Below are 24,181 nucleotides of genomic sequence, written 5' to 3' on the forward strand. Positions count from 1 at the left end.
TCAACAAACTGTTTCCCCCCACCGGACTCCTCTTCTCCCTTCGCTTTTGCTGTGCATTCCCCCCCACTCCACCCCAAAACCTTTTTTTTTTTGAACCCGTTTCCAAAGACGTTGGCGACCCAAGAAAGGCTAACAATCTAAAGCAGAATGCAAAAGAATGCATTTCCAGGTTGCTGTTGCTGTTGTTTTTTTAAAGGAAAATGAATTAAAACCCCAGACTTAGGCGCTCCTCCCGTGATAGTGAAGCTACAATATAGTGGGCAAAGCTATAAGAGTGGAAAACGTTAAAAAAAAAAAAAACCGGCCGTGATGGCATGAAAATACAAAACCCCATTCAACATCCTAGCGAGCTTCTTGGCTACTTCATTTCCTCTCCCTCCCTCTCTCGACCTCCCTCGGTTCGCGCCCATCAGCCCACTTGCAACCCGGAGGTTTGGTGAGGTGGGGATAGAAAGGAGAATAAAAATTGCTGCAGAAAACAAGGGGCTTACCGGAATTGTTATCCATGCCTGGGTCTCTCTGTCTCTCTCTCCCTCTCGCCGTCCTCCCGTTATTAGTGCAAACCTGGTTCTCGGGTTGCCAAATTAAAAATAAAAGCGGGGAGGAGGTAGGGAATTCGCCTCGAGGGAAAGAGGGACAGCTGTGAAGAGTTGCGCGTTGGGGTTCGCTTGCTGGCTTTCGTAAGGGGAAGCGCTGGGCTCTCCCAAACCGAGCCAAGAAAAAAAAATAAAAATAAATAAATAAATAAAAAACTAGAAAGGGGGCGATCTGTAGCAAGCCGGCTGTGCGCGATGAGGGAATCCTCCCCGCTGTGCCCCCTCTTCTCCTGCCGGTGTGTGTGTGTGTGTGTGTGAGAGAGAGAGAGAGAGAGAGGAGTGTGTGAGGGAGAGAGGAGAGCGCGCGCGCGTGCTTGCCGACTCCTGAGCCACCGCGCTCTGCAAAATGGTTTGTGCTTCCAGGAGGCAGCAAGTCGTGTTCTCCGCTGCGACTTCCACGTGCTTTTTTTTTTTTTTTTTGAAGCAAGGCTCGGCAAGAGGCTGAAGCCGAGCCGTCCGTCTCCGTCCCCGCCCCTCCCCCCCGGCCACAACCCAGTTCCCTGAATTCGAGGCTATGTGGGTGAAGCTTTCCCGCTGGGGTTGGGTTGCTTTTTTTTTCTTTTTTTTTTTGCTCCTTCAACTCCCAAGATGAATCGCTCGCTCTTGTTTTCCAGCCAAGGCAAAGAGCGGGGGAGTTTAGGGTCTGGCGTACCTCAGCGGCTGGCTCATGTGTAGCCTACATGTGACAGAATCAAAGGCTTGCCCCACTGACACACATTCGGGCAGCCCAAGCGATGACATCAGCTCCGCGGCTTTGCACATGGGCAGGAGGCGGGGCGGGAAGGAGGGGACGCGGCGGAGCTTGGGGTAGGGAAAGGGTGGGGGAAGGAATTCGCACATACGCACCGGCCTGACACCGTCCCCGGTCGGACGCTGTCGAACAGGAGGGTACAGGCTTTGGCCAGCCTAAAAAAAAAAAAAATGGAACCGGTGAAGCAGACGCTCCGAGCGAGGACAAGAAAATGGGCAGAGGTGAGGCGCACCGCTTTGCGACTTCTGCTAAGTGTGCGTAAGGGACGCTGCAAAAAAAGCACCTCTTATTACAGTCAAAAAACTGCCAAAGAGCCATCAGTAAATAGCCCAACCAAAAAATACATCAGACCGCGAACCCCCCACCCACATAGACAGGCAAGACACCACCAGAGTATAAACTGACAGCAAGCAGCATTTCTTACTAGCACTGATGATGTTACCTACTTAGGGTAGTGAAACGTCTGCAAGAAAACAAGCAAGCTCAGCACCAACCCTAAGCTACAGATATTCTTTATTGGACTCTTATTACCTCATAGAGGTTTTTGGGTTTGCCCCCTTCCTCAGTTCCTTCTGGTGGGAGGAGGCATAGCTTTCTACAGCAGTTTGTTGTAAATCACCCATTTCTTAGGAGAACTGGGAGGCATACAAGTTTCATAAACTTACTTTATTCTGGTTGGTCACACAGTCGGCCAAGGCCCAGATGTTAAAACTCAATTTGGCATTTTTATCAACCGATCGAATCCTTCCCAAGGATCTGGGATAGGCAGATGCTTTGGAAGAAAGCTTGTTGAATTTGTAATGGTACAGCTGTTTGGTGTGCTTTTCTGCATATGTTAGGAAAAGAGAGATAACGTTCTTATATAATTGCAAGTTTTGCCCTTTGGACATGATTCAGCTAGGTTATGGAAAAAGAGTTGTATTGTCTCTGCTAAATACCGTGTTTCTCATATAATAAGGCTGGGTCTTTTTTTTTTTTTTTGAGCCCCGAAAAAATGGCTAGGCCGTCTTTTTAGGGGTGACTTAATTCCCCCCCTTGCATCTTCGGGCGGGCGGGCAGCGATGGCTTGGATGTTGACCTCGGCGTTGGTGGGGCACTTCATATCGGGGTCAACGCAGGCAGCACCATATCCGGGTGTGCAACAAAAGTTCTTCCTAACGGCAAGCCCCCCCACCATTCCCCCCATTTCGCATGTTTTAATATAGCCTTAATTTGGGAGGAGGAGCTTAATTTCATTTCATGCCTATAAAACATGCTGGGACTTCCTATTGGGGGAGGCCGTATTGTTGGAGAAACAGGGTATGATTTGTAGTTATTTTCCAGAGAGGGGTTTAATTAGGTTACAATTGTAAACATGTACCTGAATGTATGTTCCATTGCACCTAGTTAGACTTACTTTTGAGGAAATACATGAAGAATTGCAATGGGAATTCCAGGGTTAAAAGAATCCCTTAGTTCTTTTAATTTATCTAGAACTAAGGATGGATACCATCAGCTAAACCATACACAGGAACATCTATTAAAGGTAAACTGATGCACAAGAGAAATTAAAGTCACTCCTATGCTTGCTCACTGCAACCTGAAATGCTATTGAAAGATATCTGTATACCCTAGCTTTGCTAACATAAGGATGGGAAATAGATAGCTTTTGTTCTAATTTCTAAATCCTAGACCACAATCCCTGTAATCCCTGCTAAAAATCTGCCTAATCTTTCCTTTCAGATTTGGAAAAAAAGAAGAGAGATGCCAAAAAAAGGTTTGCTTTTGTTCCTTTGCTTCTCTCCTATCATTCAAGGGGCCCTTCAGTGGGGAAAAAAATGTTTCCTGTTATAACAAAAGGGAGAATGATGACTGGCCATTTTAAGAGCCCACAGAGCCTATTCCAAAGGAATTTGAGCATATTTAAATGCGTTAAGGTTTAAGTGCTCAGAATGGCAAGCATTTTTCCACATAATCACTAGGAATAGAATCTAATGTTTCCTGTTAGTGAAATAAACTTGCTTTACATAAAAACAGCCACAGACATATACACATACATGTGTGTGTGTGTGTCTTCATATATGTGTGTGTGTCTATGTAGATATGTGCATGTCTATGTCTATGTAGTCCTCAGCTTATGACAATTGGGACCAGAGTTTCCATTGCTAAAGTGATTGTTAAAAAGAGTTGCGCTCCGTTTCATGACCTTTTTTTGTTTTGGTTGTTAAGCAAATCCCTACAGCTGTTAAGTGAATCATATGGTCATTAAGCAAACCTGGCTTTTCCCCATTGATTGTGCTTGTTGGAAGTCGGCTGGGAAGGTCGTCCATGGCAATCACATGACCCTGGGATGCTGCAGCCATCATAAATGCATGTCGGTTGCCAAGCAACCAAATTCTGATCCCACGAACATGAGAATGCTGCAACATTCATAAGTATGAGAACTGGTTTAAGTCAGTTTTTTCTTTGCAACTATAACTTCAAATGATTGCTAAACAAATGGTTATAAGTCAAGGACCACCTGTATATATAGTATATATACTAGGATAGGCTAAATGTATTCCTCATGAGCAGATAGGCTGCAGGAAGTTGGCTATTTCCATTTTTCAGTCCACAGCACTCCCCAAGATCATGCTACTGAAATTCAGTGGCTGAATACTGATTTTCAGCAATGCAATTCTTCTTTTAATTAAGTAAGGCTGTAAATAGGTTTATAAGGCCTCTGTGAAGTTATTTGATCTTATTTCTACCTCAAAAGCTGAAAATGTCAATCCATTCACTCCAAGGACATTGTCGCATCTTCCTGCAGTTCTTGGGAATACTTTCCCTAATTTGTTTTGGTTTTTTTAATCATTATCTTCGCCACAAAAATATTATACGTTCTCTGTAGTCCAGTGTGATGTTCTGCCAGTAAGCATCCCCATACTTATGAGAAATCCCCAAATCAATACCAGTAGAATAGAAATTGAGCAGTATAGGGTAACCTTCTCATCAGATAGCAGAAGATGTTTGTTTGTCTCCCTATCTATTTATTTATACATAGATTTTATATGGCTACCGCTTTCGCAGGAATGAATCTGGGAGATAACAAAGGACTAAAACCAAAAAAACCCCCAAACATCATGATTAATAAAAGTAAGCTCAAAACTACCAACATAAAGGGTGCCCTTGACGAGCATTCAGAAGCTGTAATTAATCCAGAATGTAGCAGTGTGGGCAGTTTTGGGGCATTTCATGATACACTCACATATAACATGACACAAACTGTGGTGGTGCAGTGGTTAGAAATGCAGTATTGCAGGCTAATTCTGTTGACTGCCAGCAGTTCAGCAGTTCGATCCTGACCAGCTCAAGGTTGACTTAGCCTTCCATACTTCCGAGGTGGGTAAAATGAGGACCCAGATTGTTGGAGGCAATAGGCTGACTCTGTAAACTGCTTAAAGAGGGCTGTGAAGTAATATATAAGTCTAAGTGCTATTGCTATTCCATAAGCCACTTCTAGGGATCGTCTGAGTGCAATTGAAGATGCTGGTTATCATCTACAAAATAAGACATGCCTGAGCTTTTTTTAAAAAAATCATTCTATAACCAATAAAAAGGCAACTGCCAAACAATGCAGCCAGCAGTTTGTTTAGCACTCCAGCCCAAGTGCCCTGAACCAACGCTTTAACACTGTACAACAGGACAGGGCTGTCTAAAACTAATGGGGATGCTATTCCAACAGGACAGGTGTTTTGACAGTCATGATTTCTACATCCTGCTTAATTGAAGGAATGTAGAGCATGCCCACTTGATTGGCTCAGGTGGGGCAAGCAGAAACAGAGACTAGCAGTTTCACAAATAATCTGATCCTGTGCCTTGGATTTTGTAGATAATAACCAACATCTTGTATTGAACTCAGAAAATCACTAGAAGCCAGCTTGGCTTATGGAGTAGTGGTGTTATATGAGCATTACAAAATGCCCAAAACTGCTTACACCATGGATTAATTACAGCGTCTGAATGCTCATCAATGATACCCTACATACAGCACATTATGGTAATTCAAGCAGGAGGTGAGAAGAGTGAATTACTGTGAGTTAGAGCATCCTGATCCAGGAATGGACACAATTGGTGCACAACATGAACCTGGGCAAAAGCTCTCCTAGCCACAGCTGTAAAATGTAACTCCAAGGCACAGCACTCCCTCGGATCCTTCAACCACTGACCACTGCAGCATATTAAAAGATAAGGCCACCAATTCCACTGCAACACGGGGTATCTACAATAAAATCATTAGTAAAAACACAAATAAAACTACAGGCATCAGGAGAAAGATTATTCATTCTGTACACAATGCAACCCCAGGATTCACCACCCAGTTTAACCCAAGGACTGCGGGAACAGCCAGATGTAAGTGCTCTCTTAATCATGGTCAGAATGGGGTCAGATCAATCTCAGCAGGGATATTGTTCCAGAGAGTGAGCCTGCCACAGATAAGACATACTTCTTAGATCTCAATAGGGCAGCCTATTAGTAATCAGTGCAACTCGTAAAGCAAATATGTTACATGGGCATCATGTGGCATGTCTATAACCAGCGGTCCCCAACCTTTATGGCTTGGCGGTCCCCAGCAGGGAGGAAGAGAGGAATCGGCCCAATGCTCAGACAAATCAACCTGTGCGTGCATGTGTGTGTGTGCCAACCTGTTACACAAGTTGAATTGCACACATGCATGCATGTGCTGGCCAGCCGCTCACATGGCCCAGTTCTGAATGGGCCACAGCCCGGGAGTGGGCTGCTGCCTGGGGATTGGGAACCCCTATCTATAATTGTCTGTGTCAGCGCAATCTGGATCAACTGTAGCTTCCAAGGGGTTTCAAGGACAGCCCCGTGTATAACATATTTATTTTATTTATTTATCATATTTAAGAACCATGCATCTCCCACTCAGAGATCCTGGGCAATGTACAATATTGCGGCAGTCCAGGAATGAGGTGGCCAAAACATGAGCAACTTGTCTGAAGGGCTCCTTGGTTCAGGAAAAAAATACAATTGGCACACAAGATGGATTTGTGCAAAGACCCTTTTAGCTTCAACTGCTACTTTACAGCAGAAGCAATAAATCCAAAAAGACCTTCACACTGTATATTTATCCTGAAGAGGAAACTGCAAACCCATTCATGACTAATATGGAAAATCACCAGTCCTGTAAAAACCCACAATCACTCAGTTTTAGTTAAGGTTGAACCCGTGTCTGTTTTTCCCCATCCAGGCTTCTACAGCCTCTGGATACTGAAGAAGATCATGACATCATCACCTAGTCAGGCTGGAGTTGAGATGTACAATTTGGTATCACCATCATCATCCTTACTGACCACAAATTGATAGATGACCTCATCCAGTGGTTTCATATAGAAGCTAAACAGAATATAGAGCCCTGAAACAACCCACAAATTAGGGGCCTCAGATAATGCTTGAGCAATGGAAAAATGTGGACAAAAGGTTTAAAATTTATATTAAATTAAAAGAAATTTTTTGTAAGATTATATACGGTTGGTACTTAACACTGGATAAATTGTCAAGAATGTATAAAGATAACTCGAATGTTGTAAATGTAAAGAAGGCACTTTTTATCATTTATGGTGGACACATGACAAAGCAAAGAAATACTGGAATAGGATTCACATCTCAGTACATTAGATACTTAAAGTGAATATAAACATAAAACCAGGAAGTTTTAGTTTAGGTTTAATGGTTAAAGAACTAAAAAAAAATTGGAAGCTTGCTGTTATACATGCTGATAGCAGTGAGAATGTTCTGTGTATAAAAATGGAAGGATAATTTGATTCTCACAATGGATGGATGGGGTGGAGTTAGCAGAGATGGCTAAATGGACTGTTTTGATTAAAGAAAAGAATACAATTTTGCTTCTACTTGGAAACCGCTTTTGGATTTTGTACTTGAGGTAAAAAAAAAAGAGGGGGGGGGAACGTAGGTTTTGGGTTTTGCCAATTAGGTTTGTTGTGATAGAAATGGCTTGTATGTATTATTTTATAAAAGTAAAAAGTCAAGGTTTTATTTTATTATCTTATTTTATACGCCAAAGGGAATTGGAAGTCAATGCTTTTCTTTTCCTTTTCCCCTTTCCCCAAAACTTTTTCTTTCCTTTTTCTCTATTTCCCCATTATCTTTATTTTTCTTTGCATTTCTGTATTTTATATTTTGATCAACTAATAAAAATATTTAACCATAAAAATATGGGGGCTTCAGAATAGAATAGAATAGAATAGAATAGAATAGAATAGAATAGAATAGAATAGAATAACAGAATTGGAAGGGAGCTTGGAGATCTTCTAGTCCAACCCCCTGCTTAGGCAGGAAACCCTATACCATTTCAGACGAATTGCTCTCCAATCTCTTCTTAAAAGCTTCCGGTGTTGGAGCATTCACAACTTCTGGAGGCGAGTTGTTCCACTGATTTAATTGTTCTAACTGTCAGGAAATGTCTCCTTAGTTCTAGGTTGCTTCTCCCCTTGATTAGTTTCTACCCATCGTGTCTTGTCCTGCCGTCAGGTGCTTCTTCTTGATTGCTTCTTCTCTGTCAATACCACCCTGAACCTAATGATAGAGAAAGGAGGAGAACCATTGCCACACCATGATGTCCACACTCCTAATTCCCTCAAACAGGCTAGAAGAATATGCTGGATGTTGTTGAAGGCCAGAGAGATCACGTAGAATCAGGATAATTGCACTTCTTCCTGGCTCTGCCAAAAATCATTACGGTAATAAGCTCAACCAATGTTTTCTCAATACAATATCTTGGCCAAAAACCTGACTGAAAGGACTCTACCTAATCAGTATCCTCCAACACCTATTTCTGCAGTCCAGCAACCTTCTCAACCACCTTCCATAAAATAGGAAGGTTGAAGACTAGAAAATTGTCCAGTATAGGTGAGTCCAGTCAAGGCTCCTGGAACAGGGATGTGGCACTGCCTCCTTCAATGACAAAGTCAATGGGAAACACCCTCTCCCTCAACAAAGAGGGTATTATTACCCTGTTACATGTCATCTCCCAGGCAACCTTCACAACAAAGAAGGGCCTAGATCTAACAAACAGGTGACTGAGTTAACAGACCTGAGGGAGTTACTGCCACAATTGTATCCTCCTTATGTTCAAGAGACAAGCATTAGAATATCATTCGGTTCTTCCTGAGGTTTCCAAAACAAAATCACTTTTGGTCTTTTCGGGCAAGATTAACGATGATTTTTTTTTGTGTGAATTTTTGCCAGGAATTCCAATTTTATTAAACAAAGGCCATTATGGAGAGAAAGAAAAATAGCTCCCTGATATATTTTTGACAGGGACAGTACTTTTTTAATAATCTAAAAGACCTCTTTGTTCTCTCCCAGCCACTATTAATATTCTAGTACACCTAGAGGACCAGTTAGCTTTTCTAGGGGTGAAATGGTCTGAGCCAGAAGTAATATATATCTAGGGCACAGAGAAAGACCCTGCTGAATATGAAACTAGGACAACGGCTATTAATAGGACTCCTTTTCTACTTTGTAAAACTGGGACAGTGCAGTGCACTATTGACACATTGCCAGAACAAAAGATTACAGAGTAAGGCAATGTGCATATCCAATTTTAGTGGCTTGTAAGGTGACTTCTTGTCCTCAGCTAGGTGGATAGACCTAGTTGACCTTAACTGATCTTTAAAAGCAAAATAGAGGCAGACCTAGTTAGTACTTGGATGGGAAATTACCAGGGAAAGTTAGAGCTGTAGATTAGATTAGAAAGGTTTTGTTTTTTTAAATCATGGTAGAAAGCAGTGAAAATTTACTTTCTTGATGTTATTGCAGGGGAAACAATATGGACTTGTCCATGAAGTTACCAACATTCAGGCCTGAATTAGGAGAAGATTAACTAATTCTTCTACGCTGTTTGTTTTGCACTGGAAATCTTTGGATTAAAAGCTGCACCACAGAAGCACCAATCATTTACATAGCTGAACATGCTGTTGGAAATGCCTGTACTTTCCTCAAAGGACACTGCAGTCTGTCATAACAGGCAGAGGAATAGCAACATAAAGCAAGATGTCTTAGCAAAAACAAAAAATTTTCCTGAGTATTCCTCAGTTCCCTGGAAGTTTTTCTATACAAGTATTGAAATGAGTAAATGCTATGCAGAAAAGAAACTCATGTTAATTTCAAACATTGGGGATCAGAAGCAGAGGTGAAGGGACTAGATTTGTGGCTTTTAAAAGAGATTTGGCAAAGTATTAAAGGACAGGTCTTTCTCTGCCAAACCATATGCCAAACTTCCAAATAAATATGCATCCTTACAGGAAACGGCCATCATCTTCCTTCCCTGCACATAGGTTTCCTCCTGTGGCATCTGTCTGCTCTCAGAGAAGACAAATTGTGAACAATCTTTTCATGGATCTTTTCATCTTCTCTTATGTCCTAGTCCAGAGGTCCCCAAACTTGGCAACTTTCAGACTTGTGGACTTCAACTCCCAGAATTCTTCAGCCAGTCTGTCTTTTACTGGATCTGATAGGATTGCTTCTAATACAGTAATAGAATTACTCATCTCCAGAAAAGACTATTATCTATTTGTGCCTCTGAATAAGTCTCTCCTCTGGGCATACTTTCTTCTCTTCAATAGGCATGGTTGTATCAAAGAGACACAGGCTTTACCACACAAACCTATTCAGGTCTTCTACCATTTGCAGTGAATAAGTCTCTATGAGCTCAAGGTATTCAGTTCTAGAACAGTGACTCAGAAACATGAAGTCTGATTGCAAAAACTCATCAGCTTCTGGTAAACACCTGAACATAAGTCTGATTTTAATTCAGGCTTGGAAACATTATTTACACCAGCGGTTTCCAGACTTTCTCTTATGCGAACTACTATGTTATAGTTAAAGCTTGAGAGGCCATCTCAGAAACTTGGCCCAAGCAGTAAGGCATTTCTAGTATATAGAATACATCTGGATAATATCTGTAGGAAAGATATATATGTATATAATGTATGTATGATGTATGTATTTGTGTGTGTGTTTGTGTGTGTATGTGTGTATGTAAGTATATATATATATATATATATATATATATATATATATATATATATATATATATATATATTTTTTTCTTAAGTTTTTGTATTTTGGTATTCAGCTTTGTTCGGGTATTTTCCCATGTCATTATAGTTGTGCTTTTAAAGTTGTAGCGACATTTCGGCAGAATCTCATCTGCCATCATCAGGCTTCTGTATTGTGTTCGTCTGTGAGTCAGGCTTTCACAGCCATTTCTGTTTTAAATTTGGTGCTAGCCTACTGCTGTGCCAGAATGTTTTTTTCTTCATCCTGATTGGTTGGGAGTCTTGGTCTGTGTTTATTGGTCTTGGAGTTTGCTGTGTTCTGCTTGATTGGTGTTTCTAATATCTTCTGTCTGTTTTGTAACTTTTTTTGTCTTGATGATAGGACACACCATATACCAGAAGAAAGCACAAACCAACCGCTACCTCAACACCCAATCCCACCACCACCCAGCACAGATAAACTCTGTGGCCAAAACACTAATTGCCAGAACCAAACGCCTGGCAGACAAGACACACATAAAGACTGAACTATGCACCCCGACTAAAGTACTGACAGCCAATGGCTTCCACAAAAGCAAAATCACCGGCTTGATCTACAAAAACACACTGAGACATAATGGAGACCTAGAAGATGAACAGACCCATGGAATAGCTGTCCTGCCCTACATAAGAGGTACTACAGACAAAATCAGTAAGATACTACACAGGCATCACATCAAGACTGCCTTCAAAACAGACAGAAAAATAGCAGCCATCCTAAGAAACCCCAAAGATAAAAATGACCTGGAAAACCAAGGCATATACAAAGTCCCCTGTGCATCATGCCCTGCCACATACATTGGACAGACCAATAGAAGATGGATGAACACAAAAATGCAGTCAAAAAGCTGGAACACACTTCCTCACTAGTCCAACACATGAAAGCCACAGGTCATAGCATCAACTTCAATAGCACCAAATAGCACCCTAGCCAATATAGAAAACCCCAGCTACAGAATTATCAGAGAAGCCATAGAGATTGAAAAAATACCTGAAAGCATGAATAGAAGAGATGACTCCACCAGACTGTCAATTATCTGGAAGCCTGCACTTACAAACAAAAATATCTCCACACCACAAGCCAAGCAAACACCTGGGCACAAACAGACACCCCCCCACACACACACATACCTCCAGCTCAAACACATCCCAACCAGGCACCCAGATGAAACCTAGCTTCCTAATAAATGATACCTGTCCGTTTACTCGGAGCCAAGCTGCACTAAAAACCTCCAATACAGGAAACACAATGTTGCCAGCCAATCAAGACAAAAAAACGCTACAAAACAGACAGAAGATATTGGAAACAGCAATCAATCAGAACACAGCAAACTCCAAGACCAATAAACACAGACCAAGACTCCCAACCAATCAGGATGAGGAAAAAACCATTCTGGCACAGCAGTAGGCTAGTCCCAAATTTAAAACTGAAACAACTGTAAAAGTCTGACTCACAGACGAACACAATACAGAAGCCTGATGATGGCAGATGAGATTCTGCCGAAACGTTGCTACAACTTTAAAAGCACAACTATAATGACATGGGAAAATACCCGAATAAAGCTGAATACCATACATGTAAGTACCCACAAAAACTTAAGAAAACACACACATATATATATATATATATATATATGTATAATATAAATATATATATATATATATATATATATATATATATATATAACATATATATAAATAACATATATATAAATAACACATATATAAATATATTATCTATAATATATATATATATAATTTGTTTTCTTAAGTTTCTTAAACGGCTGTGAAAGTCTGACTCACAGACGAACATAATACAGAAGCCTGATGACTACGTCGCTACAACTTTAAAAGCATAACTATAATGACATGGGAAAATACCCGAACAAAGCTGAATACTATATATGTATATATATATGTATGTATGTATGTACGTATATACGCACACACACACACACACATATATTTTATAGAATAACTGGTAGTCCTCAACTTCGGCCCATAATTAAGCCCCAATTTTCTGTTGCTAAGCAAGACATCTAAGTGACTTTTGCCCTGTTCACGACTTTTCTTGCCACAACTGTTAAGTGAATCACTGCAGTTATTAAGTTATTAAGACTTCTGTTGTTTCTTTGGCTTGGTCACCACCTCCTCACATATTTTCCTAATATTCCCTACTGCAGTTAACATGTTAATTCATTCAGGAAAGAATTTTGCTTTCTGGAAAGAAACCCGACCGCTGCAAAAGAGCTCAGAGGAAAAGAGAAAGGAGGGTTTTTGAAATACGGATAATGGCCATCCCTGAGTGAGCCCAGCCTCTGTTGGATGTTTGTGGCAGTTTGCAAAAACTGCACTCTGCACCAGCATGGTCCAGAAGTCTTGCCTTCCCACCCTCTTCAGGTGACCCAGATTTCAGCAGTGAAACTCTTCGTTTTGTCCTAAATAAAAAAAAAGGCAAGAGTTTTTGCAGATACAAACAAAAGAGACTGTTGGGCAGGGAGAAGAGACTCTTCCTTGATGTTTCATCGGGACAAAAGAGCCACTTGTCTCCAGAGATGCCAAGAACATAATGACAAGGGGAAAGATCATTCTGGCCTTATTCCTCTGAGAGAGAAAGGGCACAGCTTGCTTCCCCGGCCTTTCCAGTAGGAACGCTCTGCTCCAATTCTTGCTTCCCTCGCCCCTTTACCTCATTTTTCCCCCCTTTTGTATTCTATCTGGTTCTAAACCTGGACATGCACTTTGTTTTGGGATTACTTAGATATGCACAGTATCCACCTTCTTTCCTGCCAGCATCAGACAACAGAGAAAGCACTCCCATCTCTCATTTTTTCCACAACAACTCTGTGAGGGAGGTTGATCTAAAAGTGTAAATAGCCGAAGGACACTGAGGGAGCTTCCATTGCCTACTTCCAGATGCCGACATCCCTATATAGGTAGTCCTCGACTTACAACATTTAGTGACCGTGTCAGGGATCCAACAAATCCCCCTCATTCAAAGCAAAAGTCTCTAGCTGCATTTCAGAAAAAGTAAATTGGTTTATTAGAAATTGCCATGTGGGTGTGTGGCTGGGTGCAACCGGTACTAAATCACATCATACATTTCCCCCCTTGATCCTGGTCTTTCCCCCAGCCCCTGGATGTGACTTCTCCAATAGGACACATCAGTCTCCACAAGAGTCATCCATCATGCTCTCCAATAACTTTCTTATGCTCCGACAACTTTTGGGCTGCTGAGTTGATTATCTAGGCATTTAAAAAATGCCTTGTTTTCCCTCCACTCCCTTTTTCTGGCTGCTAAAAAGACCAAAGGAGTATCTTTTTAGTTGATAGACCGTTTGAAGTCACAACAGCACTGAAGAAAATGATATGGCCATTTTTCACACTTACGGCTGTTGTAGTATCCCCCATAGTCTCTGATCAAAATTCAGATGCTTGGCAACGGATTAATATTTATGACAGTGGCAATGTCCCGGAGTCACGTGATCACTTTTTGAGACCTTCTGACAAGCAAAATCAATAGGAAAAGCCAGGTTCAATTAACAACCATATAACTGACCTAACAACTGAAGTGATTCATTTAACAATTGTGGCAAGAATGGGCGTAAATTGGGGCAAAACCCACTTAACAAATGTCTTGCTTAGCAACGTAAATTTTGGGTCAATTGTGGTCATACAGTAAGACAAGGACTGTCTCTTCAGCACTAGTCAAGGGGTGAACTTCCTAGTTATTAATTGCTCCCCTCTGTTCTACCTCACATTATTTCTCTGTGCCTGCAGTCCTTCAGCTGAACTCTGTGGACAGAGATTGAGCACTCTTTTAACAGATTAACAGAGTTGGAAGGGATCTTGAAGGTCGTTTAGTCCAACCAACTCCCCCCCCCCCAAGTACAGATGTACAGATAATCAGAGTTGGAAGGGACTTGTAGGTCATCTAGTCCAACCTCCTGCCCAAGCGGGAGACCCTATACCATTTCTGACAAATGGCAGTCCAATCTCTTCTTGAAAGTCTCAAGTGATGATGCTTCCACAACTTCCGAGGGAAAGCTGTTCCACTGGTTGATTGTTCTCACTGTCAGAAAGTTTCTCCTTATTTCTAGGTTAAATCTCTCCTTGTTCAGTTTCCATCCATTATTCCTTGTCTGGCCTACAGGAGCTTTAGAAAATGGCTTGACCCCTTCCTCGCTGTGGCAGCCCCTCAAATATTGGAAGACTGCTATCATGTCTCCCCTGGTCCTTCTCTTTACTAGACTAGCCAAGCCCAGTTCCAGACTAGCCAAGCCCAGTAGGAGACCCTACACCCTTTCTGACAGCAGTCCAGTCTCTTCTTGAAAGCTTCCAGTGATGAAGTTCCCACAAACTCTGAAGGCAAGACTCTTTCAGAAGAGCATTAGATCCATGTTCAGAATCAGCCTGACCAGAGAAGTCACAGATATGGCACATGTCACCACTGTTCTACCCACAGTTGCCCAACCCTTCCCTATACCTCATTAGGGAAAGTGATTGCTGGTGGTTTTCTTGCCACCAGGCAAACTTCGTGGGAGGGAGAACAAATGTGGGAGAGTCCACCAATCATTTTGCCTAACTTGGTTCTCCGTTAAAACAGAAACAGCACCAGTTGCCTGTCTCATTACTGTGGATAAATAAGGTACAGCAATCAGGACAGCAAAATGTTTTGCCTTTGTATTTTTCTTGCAAGTCAAAGACTGGTGATAGTGTATAGATTATAATGCAGATTATAATGCAGCCACTTGGTTGTACTCTCAGTCTGCAAACTCCACCTTGGAATCAAGAACACCTGGCCTAATTTCTGGACTTTCTGTTTCCCATAGCCAGTTTTGGGGGGGCTACCTCACCTGATGCATGTTTCTTTAGCACAGGTAGTCCTCGATTTACGACCACACCACAGTCGAGCCCAAAATTTATGTTGCTAACTGAGAAATTGGTTCAGTGAGTCTTGCCCTATTTTACGACATTTCTTGCCATATTTGTTAAGTGAATCACTGCAGTTGTTAAATTGGTAACGCGGTTGTTAAGTGAATCTGGCTTCCCCCTTGATTTTGTTTGCCAGAACGTCACAAAAGGGGATCACATGAGCCTCGACACTGCAACCGTCATAATGGTAAATCAGTGGTCGAGCATCCGAATGTAAATCACGTGACCATGGGGATGCTGCAATGGTCATTAGTGTGAAAAATGGTCATGTCGCTTTTTTCAGTGCTGTAACTTCAAACAGTCACTAAGCAAACTCCTGTATGTCGAGGACCATCTGTATTTCAATGGGCCCTAACACAGATTTTGCTCAGTGGTCTATTGTGTATTTTAATTTCACTGGTTGTCTTTTTAACAAAAGTATATATTAGATGCATTCAAAATGCGAAGTAATAATTGTCATGCTATAATGCAAGACTGGGCACATTTGAGAGTAAATGCCACTCTCAAATATCATGGGACTTGTTTCAAGTTTGAATATCACTGTATAGTTTCTACTTGGGGATAAAATTAGTGGAAATTAATATTGATGCAAAGAGTTGGCTGCAAAAACACTATAATTTCCCCAATAGAGATGCATGGCACATGGAAAAGCATTGCCTTGTAAAGTATGTAATCTGTTTCCTAATTCATACTAAGTAGATTCATATGAGTGGTGAAAGAGAAACTGCCCCGGGGATCATCTAAAATGCAATTAGGCGGATCCTTAACAACAGCACGATTCTATAGGTATTCTTGGAGGTAGACCAAACTTGATTGCAGAAAATATGACTTCAGCAACAGAGTGGTCAGTGTTTGGAATACTCCACCTGACTCTGTGGTTTCTTCCCCAAACCTCAAAAACTTTACCTTAGACTGTCTACTATTGACCTCACCCCCTTCCTAAGAGGCCTATAGGGGGCATGCATAAGCGTACCAATTGTGCCTACTGTCCCTGTCCTATTGTTTCTTTTTCTTATACATATCCATCTCATGTATTCAAAACTATGTTTATACTTATACCTGTTATCTTGTAAATGATTGACAAATCAAATAAATAAATAAAATAAATAGACTGGCCCCATGCAATATCTGTGCCTAGCACCAGGGATCTAATAGTATATAACACAGCCCTCCCTTTTTATCAAATTGTATATTTCCACCTTCCACCCATCTCTCCTTTGGAACAAAGATTAGATTTATTTAGATCCAGATCTTGCCAGCAAGTCTCCATCATAAGACTCATTTTCAAGGACAGGCTGAAATCATAGAATTTAACTCCCCATCCCCCGCCCCCCCGTAGACAAACAGAACCTTCCAAATGAGAGCAGCAGTGCTGTGTTTTGCAGGGACTTGCGTTTGTGGGTGTTTGCTGCTCAGATTTTGAACACAGGAAAGACTATAATAAGCAAGATATTTATCAGGCTCTGTTATCAAGTCTGTGCATGTTGATTGCTTTAGTAAACAAGCCATCCATGGCATCTAGTCAAGTGGAAAGAATTTTCTAAACAATCAGGTACAGAGGGTCACCTGTATGTCTCCACTGCCTTGGCAGCTTTCCTCATTCCTCAAAGCAGGTAGGACTCCACCGCTGATCTGCCAAGGGATGTGCCAGTTAGCACATAACCAAAACTGCTTCTGAGTCAATGGTGAGCAAATTCCCCTCATCACTGAGTCAAGCTGTGAATCAAACAAATATGTGTCCTGCACAGACATGTTATGATCAATACATCCATAGGAACAACAAAGTTATATTAAGAGGCTTAAATTTAATTAAATTGTAACTGCCCTCTCAAAAACAACAACCCCAAAACCCTCTCTGGACAGCTTACAAAACCTAACACAAGTTGAAACAATTGAAAATAGAATACTGTAGTGTAAATAAAGGGCTGCATAGTTTGTGAGCAAAACTGGGCTTCTGTCATTAAGTTTTAAAATTCCTACATTATATGGAGCAAGCCAGGTTTAGGATTTGCAAGAAGCGGGGAAGGGGAGGTGGGGGTCTAGTATTCAGCAGATCTGAAGCCCAGTATTTATCTTCCTTCCCCCTTTCTTTTCCTTGGTTTCCTACAAACCAAGGGTCTTCAAACTTGGCAAATTTTAAGACTTGTGGACTTCAACTCCCAGAATTCCTGAGCTGACATGACTGGAGGAGGAATCCTGGGAGTTGACGTCCACAAGTCTTAAAGCTGTCAAGTTTGAAGACCCCCTGCGAAACCTTCCAAGGGCAGAGCTGAAAATAAAGGTACCATACAGACTTTGGGCTGTTTTTAACTTCGGTTCAACATTCTCAAGGAAGGGAGCGATTAATAGGAGAGATTTAATTATTCTCAGGGGATCTCGCTTTCTCCCCTCCTACGCCCTTCTTTATTTGATCCCGTCGGTAAGTGTCGCGACCTCCCAAGCCGGGATGAGCAGCGGCTGCGATTGCATGTGAGGAAAAGGCGCCAAAATGCCCCTTTTCTTGAAAGTCTCGGTCTAATTCTGCCCACCGGATTCAGGAAGGACTGACCGGTCAGGCAGGCGTAACTAACTGTTGCAGCTGCTTCGGCCTTCCGGATCCAACTTCAGGCAAAGCGGGGCGATTATGCTAATTCCACGAGAAGCTGTTGGCCCGGATCCGCCAGGGCGCTGCGGGATTAGGGCGGCGAAGCCACATGCCGAAAGGGAGGGTGCAGCGTGACTTTTTTTCCCCCCGCACGTGGCTAGAGGTCGGGGAAGCCCGCGAGTGGCACCCGGGGATTTGAATAGGATAAGCGTCAAAGCGTGGTGCGTTCGGAAGGTAGGGTACAGGGGTAACTTAAATGTGTGTTGTTGTTTTTTGGGTCTTTGTGGTATGCAAACTATCCTAGAGGCCACTCATTCTCTTCTTACCCACATTCGGGCACAGGTATATTTCATCTTTTTTGTCCCTTTCCCTGAGTAACACAATAACAGAGTTGGAAGGGACCTTGAAGGTCTTCTAGTCCAACCCCCTAGGAAACCCTAGACCTATGTCATTTCAGACAAATGGTTGTCCAATCTCTTTCTTAAAAAACCTCCACTGTTGTAGCCCCTGCAACTTCTGGAGGCAAGTTGTTAAAAATAAAAATTAAAAAAAAGCATTGCAAGCGTTCAAATGATGATGATATGCCAACAAGTCAGTATCAACTCCTAGCCACCACATATAGACTTCCTTCAGGTGGGCCTGTCCTCAGCCTGGTCCTTCAGATCCTTCAATCGCTATGACTGAAACATCCACCTTGCTGCTGGCCATATGTTCTTTAGTGCAGAGCTCCCCAACTTTTCCAGATTTGTAGACTGGTGGGGGAAGGGGGAAGGGAATGGTTCCAGAGGAGCAGTGGATGCGCATGCATGCACAGCTCAATTTGCCCAAGCAGTAAGCATGTGTGCCTGCTGCTTGCACAAATGGAGCGGTGTGCACGTGCGCTCATCCGCTGCTCGTGCAAGTGGAGATGTGTGAGCACACACGCGTGTTCGCCTGCTGCTTTGGCCAGCCCAGTTGTGAATAGCCACTTAGGGTGGGCTGTGGCTGCTTTAGTGCATGGACATAATATATCTAGAAGTCCCTTCCAAAGTCTTTTCCCCCAGACCATTGGTTAAATTGATCAGCTGACTGCTTGTCTGAGTTCACACATCACACTAAAGCACATTTGTTTAAACATGGTTTAATGCATAAACCACATTTCAGTATGTACAACATGAAAACTTGGTTTTATAATCCATAGGGCTGTATTCATACCACCACATGCTATTTCAACTCCAAACCAGTAAAAGTGCAATGTAAGGAGTGAGGAAAACTGCCCAAAGGGGAGCAGGCCTTGCCAGGATTCATCTGTTCTCAAGTGGGTGGGTGGGTGGGTGGTGGGGAGTATAGCTCATCTTCCCTCTTGGCATTCTAGGTAACAAGTGGCAGCGTTTTGCCTTGTGCTTAATTCCTGGACTTGTGGCTTCACTCTTCTAAATTCTGTTGCCTGCCACATCCCAGAGAGGGGTCCTCTCCATGAAAGCCTGAAATTGGTTTCAGCTCACAGGCTACATAAGATGTTGGATTGCTGCTGCTTCTGCATTGAAAAAATAATAACTAGTTTGTAGCAACCGATCTGAATTGGCTATTTATCATGCTAAACTACAATGAGGTTTATTTGATTTTGGATTAGCATGTGATAAATCCAGCCATTGTCATGAAACACATTAACAAAATCATTGTAAAGTATGACGCATGAAAATAAGCTCTTATTAACTTCTATAACCATTTGTTTTTAATGTTATATAATAGAGCTTTTCTCCTAGGTGGTATATATACCAGTAGCATTCCCGCCTCCATTTTTTCCCCCACAGCAGGATAGAGATTGTGACTGACCAAAAGTCAGCCTGTGGACTTCCACAAGCACCAATCTTCCAATCTTTGCTCTGGTATAAATACAGCAGAATAACATGGATGAGGTTCTTGCCATTCAGATATGTTGGCTCTTAACTCTTATCCTGCCTCAGAAATAATCTAGAATCCCACTGGATTGAGGCAGTGTATGCATTTCATAAATGTAGGAATCCAGCTGGCTAGCTTTGATGAGAATAAGAAGCCATCTGATGGACACTAGAATAGGGAAAGGCTATAACAAAAATAATACTTCCATAATAACTAAGCTTGCCAAGTTTCAAATGCTCCAGATATTTCATAAATAATCAGAGCAATTGACAATAATTAAAATGGCCTTCAAGGTAGGCCTATGTTTTCATTTCCCTGAAATGCAAGACTAACAGAAATTCAGCCTGCCCCTGGGCACTGAAAGAGAAAATTTGAAAGAGAGGATTTCCTGGCTTATATTTATTTCAAAAATATGCACATGAAGTACTAAATAGTATAGTTATATAATACAAATGTGTGCAGTGGATATGTGTATATCTCTACCTACCTCATTTTTTAAAAAATTTGAAAGCTGCTATGTGATAAAGCACCACCCTCCAGCATCCTGTTTATATGTAGCAATGCTCTTGGCTCCAAATGGACCTCAAAAATTTTCTTACAAAATAAAATACAGCCCAGTACTTCGTGTGGAAGTATGCCAATCTGCCCAGAAATAGAACAGAGATAACCTGGCATTGTAGGAAGTGCCTTACTAAAGATCAAGGCTACAATGAATAGCAAGAAGCATTCCATAAAAAACAGGTTTTTGTGAATGGCCCCAATGACAGCCCTGTTATGAACAAACAAGCTCCTTTCCCTCAGAATGCCAAAAAAGCATTTTCAATATTTAAAATGTGCTCGGCGGCTTCCCAAAGTTTTAAGGATCCCTGCTGTCCACAGAGCTTATTCTGCTGAAGCTTCCCCATCTACGCCTGTGCAGTTAGTTGCCTGCCTCCCTGCTGATCAAAATTGCCTAAGCCACAATTTTGTTGCCTGCAACGCTTTTCTTCAGCTTCCTCCAACTCAGTGCCCTTTCTTTGAGAGAGTGTTATTCCAAAACAATCTACGTGTGTGGGAGTCTCTGCTGGGCACTGAGGTTGGAAAGCTCACAGCCCTGTTCTCCAGTTCTGTCAGTTAACAAGTACTCACACTGAGATGCAAAAGATTTGACAAATGGTGTTCTTTCTCCTCATTGTCTGGGAATTAACTCTGTGTGTGTGTGTGTGTGATTGTTTTGTTTGCTTATATGGGGGCCAGGGGGCCAGCAATGCTGGTTCTGCTCCTTGGAGCAGGAACCCTGGCCCGTTCAGCCCCTTTCTCCATAAACAACAAGCAGTCTTTCCTCATCCGGTCCTTCATGGCTGCCCTTCCTGTTCAAAACACTGGGAAGTTAAAAGGAGTCCTCGGAGGGAAAGAAATGGGGTTTAGTCAGAGTTCTCCCAAGGCAGAACAATATTAAAGTTGACCTTTGAGAAAGGCTACGATGGTCTAATGCTGAGGTCCCAGAATGGGTGGATAGAGTGTGGTTTGCTAGGCATTTCTCACAGACCATACTACAGACTCTACACTGCTATCTCCTACACAGTAGTATCTCCAGTCCCATAGAGATCCTAGGGGCGTATTGCTTGCTAGGATCATTTTAAGGGTGATCAGGCAGCCTTTCAGAAACACCAGAACGAGATCTTTTCCCCACCTCCCAGACTATCCTTAGGCACTGGGGGGCAACCAACCCTGAATCCTCCAGAGTTGCTCCCTCTATAGGAAGATTGTCGAAGTAGGCTGCCCTCCCAGCCAATATGTTGGCATGCCTCTCCCCACCCTTCAAAAAAAGAGCTGGGTGGTACCTTCCATAAGCTGGGGTGGCAGGTGGGTGGGAATGATGGGAGGTGGAGCTCAACCGTTGGATGGGGTGAGTAGGTCACTACACGGAGAGGAAGGATACTTACTAGAGCCTGCACTGTGTGGTAGCCCAGCTGCTTCTGTCATCGGGCCTGGGGTTTTCTTCCACATCAGAGGGAGAGAAGCATCAAAGGCAGCTCATCTGAAGCGGGTCCCTGACCTCCGACAAGCTGGGCAGGCAGGGACGTAAGAGCGAGAGGGCAAGCAGCAGCCAGGACAGGCTGGAGGAGGACAACAGGCGGGGCAAGGATAGCAGCAAGAGACAGGCAGGCAGCAGGTTTTGGTGCAACAATTGGAGTGGCAGCCGGGAGACCGGTAGTAGCAGCAGCAAGGAAGACAGCAGCCGGGGGAGTCGCAGGGACGAAGGGAACAAGTAGGGCAGGAGCTCCAGAAGCAGCCTGGACAGCACCTGCCGCAGGAGCGGGGACAACAGCCAATGCTACACATGAGTCAGCCTGGCGTGGGAGGAGAGAGGTCCTCCAGATGCTGGTTCCCTTAAGCAGGGTGGGGAGTAATTTGCAGGATCTTTGCTACTGGAACACAATAAAGGCATCCAGTAAGGGAGCCTTGTGGCTCCCGAGAGCCTTCCTTCACTTCCAGAGCATTTGGGGCCGTGCACAGGGCTAGCAAGTCCATAGGAGGCAGCTGCCCGCGTGTATTTTTAGCTCCTTGAGGTCAAGAGGACTAACTTCTAAAGCCAGCTGAGCCAGCACATGGCCACAGCTCACCAGGCTCTTTTGCACCCAGCAATGGGAGGCACTCCTGTTTCTTGACTTTTTTTTTTCTTCCCCTAAGGATGTTCCTTGCCTCAAAGGGAGGAGGAGGAGGAGGACAATGACATAAGGTTCCACACCTCTGAGACAAATGTTCCTCATTTTCACTTGCATTGGGATTGCAATGCCTGGAATTCTCATACCAGGATGACAAATTGGGAATCCTATAACATCAAAACATTTTTGAAGCTGTCAGATTAGGAAGACCAATTAAAGGATCGCATGAGATAGGGATCTTTCAGTGGGCTTTCCCAGCACTGAGGTATAGTGAAAAGATTGGGGTGCAGAGATTGCTTCCAAAGTTGAGATCATGGCCTGTCAAGGCTTTATTTCTTGTGGCTACTAAATGTTTGTGACAGTTAATCTCAGATGCATTCTTCTTCACACCTGAGGTCTGAAGGCAGTCTTCAGATTTAAATGCTTCTGTGTCTGAGCAAAAAAAAAACCTGTTAAAAAACAATTCTCTATACCGTTGCAGACGTTTCTGGTGATCAACAAAGAGGTCATCTCCAGCAAAACAGAATAACAATCCTAATCTGAAATTTCTGCCGCAGTTTTCCAACTTAATCTAGAGCATATTTATACCCCAATTACTGTTATAGAGAATAATAATAATTGTCCCCCACTAATAACTGTCCCACCACTGGACAGTTACTCTATTGTACTCTATTTTTATTCAAAAAGATATTAGAATGATATATTTCCTTAATGTGGCAGTACTCTATTGTTATTGTTAGTTACTCTATTATTGTTACTCTTGTTATTCAAAAAGATATTAGAAAGATTTCCTCAATGTGGCAGTAAGCCATGTTGAAACACACTTCACCCATTCACAGGACAGAAGATTAATTTATTTTTTAAAAAAGATACAAATATTTGAAATCAGAATATCTTATCTTACATAATTAAAGGTTTCAAGTTTTAAAAAATGCTTATGTTTCAAACAATTAGTAAAATATCTTATTAGATATTTTGCCCCCCTTAATGGGTATAATTAAAAGTGCCAATTTGAAGAAATGTTAGTACAGTACATACGCTTTGGGCATATTTCCTGATTGTTTCTTATTCATTAGAGGGTAATTGCTATAGTGAACCAAGTCCTAGGAAGGAAGCTAAAATCGAAAGATATGAACGAGCTCTTTAAATTCTATTAGTTTGTATGAATATGTTTGTGTATGGACAGTTCCAAATATACAGTATAATGCCTAGAAAGTAGCAAGAAAGGTCATTTTATACTCTTGGAAAACATATGTGCATTAATACGGTAGATGTTAAAAGTTTGTTCAATTAAATTGCCAGCTCTCAGTTTTTAAAAAGGCTTTGTATTGACAGAGAGGCAAGGTTGGACAACATGTTTCTGTTTGGCCTGCACTTAATGATTTATTAAAAACTGAGTGTAGAACTGCATTGATAGGAAACCTATTATTAGAAAAGTATTTTTCTGCCTTTTTTCTTTTTAGTTTTCATTATAAATTTTTATTTTATAGCTTTGTGATCCTAGTTTAAATGAAATTTCTCTGTAATTGTTATTATATCTATTATCTTTATTATTGCATGTATTGATTGAAAAATTAATTAAAATAATATTTTAAATGTTCCTTTTGTTTAGCTCAGGGTGGTTTTGTTCGTGTTTTGTTGTTGTTGCTTTGAAGAATCAGTTCAAAGAGCCGGTGTATGAT

General features: G+C 42.0%; 1 protein-coding gene and 1 long non-coding RNA gene across 3 annotated transcripts in view; one reads left to right on the plus strand and one right to left on the minus strand.

Moving 5' to 3' along the window:
• Positions 1–22,330, minus strand: part of LOC113444883 (nuclear receptor subfamily 1 group D member 2-like) — a 62,767-nt gene extending 40,437 nt beyond the window's left edge. Inside the window, exon 1 of one of the 2 annotated variants that reach the window (XM_087925394.1) lies at positions 21,777–22,330. In XM_087925394.1, coding sequence (XP_087781520.1) covers positions 21,777–21,840 — 64 coding nt within the window. In that variant the 5' untranslated portion in view covers positions 21,841–22,330. Of the gene's footprint in view, positions 1–491; positions 991–21,776 lie in introns of those variants that run through there. The other variant, XM_026713812.2, reaches the window with a different exon arrangement.
• Positions 1,419–6,869, plus strand: LOC113444885 (uncharacterized). Its single transcript, XR_003375308.2, has 3 exons — positions 1,419–1,568; positions 3,070–3,103; positions 6,581–6,869. It is a non-coding gene; the product is annotated as an uncharacterized LOC113444885 (long non-coding RNA).
• Positions 22,331–24,181: the final 1,851 nt, after the last annotated feature.

The sequence above is a fragment of the Pseudonaja textilis genome, chromosome 2, assembly GCF_049901715.1.
Source record: "Pseudonaja textilis isolate UNSWEBS1 chromosome 2, rPseTex1.2, whole genome shotgun sequence".
NCBI classification, from domain to species: domain Eukaryota; kingdom Metazoa; phylum Chordata; class Lepidosauria; order Squamata; family Elapidae; genus Pseudonaja; species Pseudonaja textilis.